Source organism: Nestor notabilis, unplaced genomic scaffold, assembly GCF_000696875.1.
Source record: "Nestor notabilis isolate BGI_N333 unplaced genomic scaffold, ASM69687v1 scaffold21700, whole genome shotgun sequence".
NCBI classification, from domain to species: Eukaryota; Metazoa; Chordata; class Aves; order Psittaciformes; family Psittacidae; genus Nestor; species Nestor notabilis.
The window spans coordinates 14061-20969 of NW_009909990.1; the positions used below are offsets into that span (position 1 = coordinate 14061).

The window sequence follows — 6909 nt, forward strand, 5'->3', positions numbered from 1 at the left end:
GCCCAGCAGCCCCAGCCCGCCCGTGGTGCTGCCGCACATGATGTCCAGGAACTGCAGCGTCTCACACACCAGGTTGTAGTTGGTTTTGTTGTTCTGGCACCGGAGGAAATTCTGTCGAGCAAAGCCTGTGGTTACGGGGCTGAGCGGCACCGTTCTGGTGGGGGGACAGTCCTGGTCCCCCCCGACACCCTTCCAGCTGCAGTTCAATGGAGTGGAGCCACCCCTGTTAGCGTCCAGACCTCCAAGAGCAGCCCTCAGCCCCACAGACAGTTGTGCATGAACAGCCCCTTCCACAACACCAGAAGTTAGCCATTAGGGATGGTGCCTTTGCAGATGGGGAAACTGAGGCACAGAGCAGCTGGTGCAATGGCTTTCTGGACCAAACTGGGGTCCACACCCCAGTCCCACGGCCTCTGTCCTGGCCCCCAAGCCCCAGCACCCCGTAACCAACCTGCAGGTCCCGGTTGTGGTTCTCACAGAGCAGTTGCAGGAATCGCAGGATTGGCTCCATGATCAGGACTGTCACCCCCATCTCATTGTTCTGGCCTTGCTCCCCAGTGTCATGGCCCTTCCGAAACCCTATGGCCATCGGGTAGCGGGATGGGGTGCCGGGCATCAGGAATGTGTCTCCTCGTCCTAGGGGCAATCCAAACTCGTTTGTATCGGGCTATCCAATGAGACAGACACTGGCTCTACAAGGGGACGTGGCCCCATCCATACCTTTGGTGCCAGGGTCGGGCTCGTCTTTGTCCTCGCGAGGCTTGTTCCCAATGTCACTCATGTTCACTGACACCGTAGACTTGGTCTCCTGCTGCGCCTTCTTCATCCGGTCGTGCAACACCTTGAAGAACTTCTCCGACTTCTTGTCACTGGTCATGAGGTTGTAAAAGGATTTCTGGAGGAGGGAGGACAGTCATTCAAGTCTCCATCATGGGCTCCAAACCGCCCCTGCCTGCCCCTCTGCTTTGGTGGCCTCCAGCATTCAAGACCTCATCTGAGATAAGGTTTATTTCCATGCGACAGCCCTGGACATCACAGTCCTCTTGCATTTACAGGGCTGGATGGTTCCCTGCTGCTGTGCTCCCGTTTACCCTAGGGACAGCACAAGCAGCCATCACAGCAGCTCCAGCACCGGAACCCCGCTGCTTTTCTGCATGTACCATTTCTCAGCTTCCCTGTGATAAAGGATTCAGAACAACCCACAAGTTATCACCCAGAGCTGCAGCCCTGAGCCATGTCAGCAGTACCCGGCAGAGGGCATCAGCACCGCTCCAGAAACACCCTGCAACAACCTGCCCCTTCTCTCCATCCAGTCACCGAGCTGGAAGAACTGAAAACCAGACACATCTCCTCAGTTCCTCCTCTGCACAACCACCAAACACATGCACCCGAGCAGTGTTTTGGCAAAGCACAGGGGGCAACAGGGCTGGGGGCTGCCCCGTGCCCACATCTTCCAAGCGCTGGGACCGTCCCGCTGCACACATCAACCCACGCTGCCCACCCCGGGACTGGTACGCACCGCGCCGCCGGGCTTGGTACCTGGATCTCGGTGTTGCCTCCATCCAGCAGCCGGATGGCAAGCAGGATGCTCTCCTGGAAGATCTTCTCGTTCTTGGTGTTCATGATGAGGTCAGCCACCAACTTGGTGGCCCCTTCTCGGTCCAGCCGGCACTGGACAGCAGCGATAGCGGACCAGTCCTGGTCTCCTCCTGCATGAGAGGACACGGATGGATGTGATGCTGTAGAAGCACAGGAGAACAAGCACAGCTCAATCACTGCCAGGGGCATCACAGTCCCATCCCTTCATCATCATCCATCCCATGGAGGTGGGGGCACGGCAACCAGCTACAGACCTGATCCCATTGTGGCTCGGGAGCTGGGGATTCGAGGTGTGAGCAGCCCAGAGAGACAGGGAATACACAGGAGAGGGGCACTCACCTCCCCCAGCAGCATCCATGATTTCACCTTTGGAGCCGGACTTCTTGTTCTGCAGGTAGTTGTTCAGCAGCATTTTTCGCAGCAGGTTGCCCTGCCAAGACAAATGCACATCCCAAATGTTCTGGCAGCAGGGCCAGCACCAGAGCAGGAGGTGGCTGAGCACCCAGGAAGCTGCACTGACAGGGAGCGGGGCTGAGGACGTGCCATGGGACCACAGTGCTCACCCTCTCACCGTACTTGTTCCTCTTCACCAGCATCTGCTGCAGTGTCCTCAGCACCTTGATACACAGCTTCTCCTCCGTCTCCATGAGGTCCTTGGTGTGCTGCACCAGCCTGGCACAATAAAGCCACCATCACACAGCTGAGAACGACAAGGGAGTCCTGGGGAGAACTGTCCCCCCCCCACGCTGCAGGCACACACCGGGATGGACAGCCCCCCGAAGGATGAAGGTCACCAGCCCTTCCCAGTACCCCCAGCAAGCTCCAGGCAATTCCAAAGCATCCTCACTTGGACAGGAACCCTCCGCTCTCGCACCGCTGAAACGCCTCTGTCCCCTCCATGAAAAGCAGCTCTGGCCGGTGGAGGACATCCACCAGCACAGACAGCTCAGCCTCCACCAGCGGCTTCAAGCGATCCTCCAGGGCGTTGATGATGTCCTACAAGTCACAGCACACACCCTTAGGGCCAATGCGTGCCTAGGAGACAGGAGCAGGGGAGAGGGACCCCTGCAACGCCAGCACCTTCTCGCTACCACGCACTGACCCATGCGACCCCCTCCTCCAGTCCCATACCTGCAGCTTCTCTATGATATTCTTGTAGTCCCACTGGTTGGGGGTGGTGGAGACGCGCGGGAAGGTCCGTGTGGCCGCCTTGTAGCTGGACGTGTTCCTCTGCACGGTGCTGGTGGAGCTGCTGTTGAGCAGGGAGCTGACGTGGGCATCCAGGTCCATGGGCAGCGCGATGGAGCGGCTCTTGGCTGCGGGAGACAGAGCCAGGGTTGGGGACAGCCATGACCCCTCTCACCCCACTGGCCCTCACACACTGCCTTGGGCCAGACACCCCTTCACCAGCTCTTCACTTGCAGCAGAGAAGATTTGGGTTAAATACAAGAATAAACTCCTCCAGCCTAGCGAGGGGTGGAGTGTTTCCATCCATCCCTCCCCACCGCAGCACAACATTGCCCACAGGCCCCCAGCCAGATGCAGGATGGAAAGAGGCACCACTTTTTGGTCGGGAAAGCCCAGCATGGAGATGCTGTAAGCACCCTGCCCCAGATTACAAAGGGAAATCCCCACCCAGGGCTAACCACGAGCAATCCTTTCCACAGGGTGACTCAGTTCTAAGAACCCTTCTCCTGAGTCAGGCTGAGGGCAAAGTCCTGCTGAGGAAAACCACCATAAACGCTGGGTTTATTTCCAGGCCCTTCACTAGCAGGGACACCTCCCAGCCAAGCCCAGGCTCCAGCTATCCCCGCGCTCGTGCCCGGAGATGTAGCTCAAGAAAAGCACATCCCAGAGCCAAACCTCCCCATTCCCAGCTTGGCAGCTTCCCACTGGTGTCCCTGCCAAGACCCACAGGAGGGACGATGGCTCTTGCTCGCTGCTGGAGCGGAGGCAGCCAAGGGTGCTGCATGTGGTTGGTGGGGAGCACAGGACCACTCTGGCTTCTTACCGACCATGGCCAGTGTGCGGATGCAGGCCTCCACCGAGCTCTTGTGCTGCTGCTGCAGCCAGGGGCACTCCAGCAGCCTCATGGTGGACTGGAGAAGTTGCACCACAATGGTCTGGTGGGTCTGAAGGAGAGAGCAGGCAGGTATGTATCAGCGCAATGGGTGTCCAGACCTTGTTTCAGGGGGCTCAATGAGCTGCCTTCCTCCCCCAGACATGTCCTATCCACGCAGCACCTTATTACCTGCAATGAGGTGCTGTTCTCTGAGAAGGGGGAGCTGAAGAACGCGTTGATGGTGTCCAGCACCACCGTCAGCACGTACTTCTCCAGGGTAGGGTCTGGCAGGCGTTTCTCTCGCTTCTTGCACATCTGTGAGGAGAAGGGAGGAGGACGATGGCACCAGGGCGAGGTGAGCAATGTGTCCTGCCTGGGAGCTGCTGGCATACAGCACTGCTGGGACCTTGCTGACGGATGTGGCTGGTGACACAGCTCCTGGGTTTACACCAGAGAGCCCTGACTGCTCCCCAGCCCCTCATGTGGCAGCTAAACAAGTCCCCAAGGTGCCCATGCCTCATGTCCCCATCCATCCAATTGCAGACATTGCTGCTGTGTCCCTCCCACCCAACGCTCCCCACGCACCCGGGCCATGTCCAGGGTGAAGTTCTCAAAGAGAGTCCAGATGTGGTTGCTGGTGTAGATCTCCTTCATCTCCACCTCCGTGTCCACGTAGCAGTGGTTGACGAAGTTCACGTAGGCCATCTTCACCTGCGAGGAGGGACGGAGCAGGGGCACCATCAGGAGAAGTCAACCAGTGCAAACCCACCGGCACCTCCTCGGTGGGCACCCTGTACCTCCGTGATGCAGTCCTCGTGTGTCACCACCCGCACCACGTCCTCCAAGGGCAGCAGGGACGTGCACTTGATCTCTGTGTAGACGTTCTTGCCCTCAGCGCAGGCAGCCAGCAGGTCCACCAGTGAGATGTGGTACATGAGGGGGCTGTTCTCCTCCACCCCATCCCTGGCTGCTGTCATCATCTCCAGCAGGGTAGCCAGTGAAGCCTTGTCGTTGTAGAAAACCACCACGTCGTCCCCAGCGTTGGTGAGCTGCGGGGAAGGGTCAGTGGTCACCGCTCCAGAGAAGGAGGGTCAGAAACCTCACGAGGCAGAGAACAGGATGATGAGAGGCAGCAGCGGGGAAGGGCAAAGGGAAAAACAGGCATTTACAGTGAAACCAAAAATCATAGCTTGTGAGACTCCAAAATTGCTGCTGGCTCTTGGACCCTACTCCAGGAAGAAGCCAGCATGGCTGGGAAGGCTTTGCCTCAAGAAAGAAGCCAACCATGCACCTCCCAGGACCCAGGCCCTGCTACACCCCATGCTCATGCCCCACAGGCTGGGTGAGAGGTGCTCACCTCGGTCATGATCATGTCCTGGCACTTCTTGACGTACTTGCCCTCAGCCTTGATGATGGTGTGCAGGAAGTCGAGGTACTGCACGTGGCGGCCGTGCGTGGCCACGCAGTGGATGAAGTGCTGTGGCACAGTCTCGTTGATCTCCGAGCAGAGCTGGTAGTTGTTGAGGAAGATGTGCTGCATCGTCTCAGCCTCCAGGAGCTGCGGGACAAGGGAGCAGAGTGAGACCAAGGGGTTGTGAGGAACAGCCTCCATCTTCTCCCAGGGTCTCCTCTTGGCTTTGGTATCTCTTGCTCCCAGTTCCAGGAGTGATGCTGAATTTGCTGCCTGCGACCACCCTTCGGTCCCTCTCCTTACCCCTGGGGTGAGGAACAGGTTGAGGTGTTTGTGCAGCAGGGCCTGGTTTTCCTGATTGCCAGCACAAAACTTCTGCAGGAACTGGTGGGTGAACTTCAGGATCTCCATCATCTTGGCATCACCCTGAGGAAGGGCAGAGAAGAGACATACGCAGGGTTGTTGAGGGATGGAGAGCAGCATCAGGCCGACCATCAGGACACAGCCCCCCACCCCTTGCCCTGGGCAAATCAGGACCAGCCAGTTTGTGCCCACCCACCTTCTCATAAGGGATCTGCAGCAGATCCAGCATCACTTTGTGGGCATCCATGTTCTTCAGAAGGCGCTGCTGCTTCTTGCGCACTTGCTCTCCGACCCCACACATCTTATTCAGCCGCTCCAGGATCTGGGGAGAGAAGGACCATGGCAGAGGCGAATTGAGCCTGGAGCCCATCAGGATGGCCACCAGCACTGGGCTTGGAGACCCCCTTCCCTTCATGCTGCTGGGCTCGTGCCAGCCCAGCCCAGGCCAGGCCATGCCTCCAGGACAGCCCTGGGGACATGACTTGGTCTCACTCACCCCCTTGACTATCTGGTAGTTCTCACTGCTCTTCTCTCCCGGAGCAATGACCTCTTCATCAGCAGCAAGCTGCAAGGGGACAGAAACAGCATCAGGGTCCCATTGCACCTCTCCAAAGCCTGGGGCAAAAGTACACCCTGCGGGACCCTCCATAACCCTCCTCTTCCATGGAGAGGGGTGCACAGCCCATTGAGAGGCGTTAGGTGTTGGGCTGAAACGAGCAGCATCTCTGCTTCCCAGTCCTCTCCCTCCTGGTTCCCAGGGTCTGGCTCATGGCTCTCACCTCCTTCTTTTCCTTCTTGTTCCCCTCCACCGTGCTGTCCCCTTTGCTGCTGCCCTTCTTGTCCACCCAGAGCTCCGATTTCTCCACCATCGTGCGGAGTTTGTCCAGCTCTGACTTGATCACTTTGTAGTTCTCCACATCTTGGGCTGAGATCAGGAGCTGAACCTGCAGCAACATTCCCAGGGCTTTCCAGGTCAGGGCATGAACCCCATTCCCCTCCTCTCCCAAGGAAAGGGGCCAGGACCCATTCTATGTCCTGCACCCACAGCCACGTGTGGCCTTAGAGGTGCTCCGGAGCAGCATCCCACCAGGGTTACCTGTTTGAAGACCGCCTGCCTCTGGCTGAAGTGCTTGAAGAGGAGCTGCAGGGAGCCGGAGATGAGCGGTGGGTAGTCGTGCATCGTCAGGTGGATCAGCACCCGCAGAAACATCCTCCCTCCCTCGTCATCCACCTCTAACATGCTGCTTGTCTTCCTGAAGCCGGGATGAAAGTGCTTGGTGTTAGCAGCCACATGGGAGCTTGCAAGCACTCAGTCACCCCTCGGGGCTGATGGGCAGAGCTGCATGAGCCTTTAGAGCCTCATCTTCCTCATCACCTGCAGCCTTCAGCCTCGGCAGTATGGACAGGAGAGGAAGAGCCCTATGGCCAGGCTAACTATGCAGCGGAGGGGCAGGGACTCACCCCACACCGAACA

The 6909-nt window shown here is 58.4% G+C and overlaps 1 protein-coding gene across 1 annotated transcript in view; it reads right to left on the bottom strand.

Annotated features, from left to right (window-relative positions):
* The window catches only part of ITPR3 (inositol 1,4,5-trisphosphate receptor, type 3), a gene marked incomplete at its 5' end in the record, with an annotated part of 31263 nt that overhangs the window by 9348 nt on the left and 15006 nt on the right, over nucleotides 1–6909 (bottom strand). The window contains 18 exon segments of the mRNA XM_010023847.1: nucleotides 3–111; nucleotides 452–636; nucleotides 721–895; nucleotides 1540–1709; nucleotides 1939–2029; nucleotides 2163–2271; nucleotides 2447–2595; nucleotides 2731–2915; nucleotides 3611–3731; nucleotides 3851–3976; nucleotides 4247–4372; nucleotides 4459–4710; nucleotides 5019–5219; nucleotides 5376–5498; nucleotides 5632–5757; nucleotides 5932–6000; nucleotides 6215–6379; nucleotides 6532–6733. Of these exon segments, the coding sequence (XP_010022149.1) occupies nucleotides 3–111; nucleotides 452–636; nucleotides 721–895; nucleotides 1540–1709; nucleotides 1939–2029; nucleotides 2163–2271; nucleotides 2447–2595; nucleotides 2731–2915; nucleotides 3611–3731; nucleotides 3851–3976; nucleotides 4247–4372; nucleotides 4459–4710; nucleotides 5019–5219; nucleotides 5376–5498; nucleotides 5632–5757; nucleotides 5932–6000; nucleotides 6215–6379; nucleotides 6532–6733 (2684 nt within the window).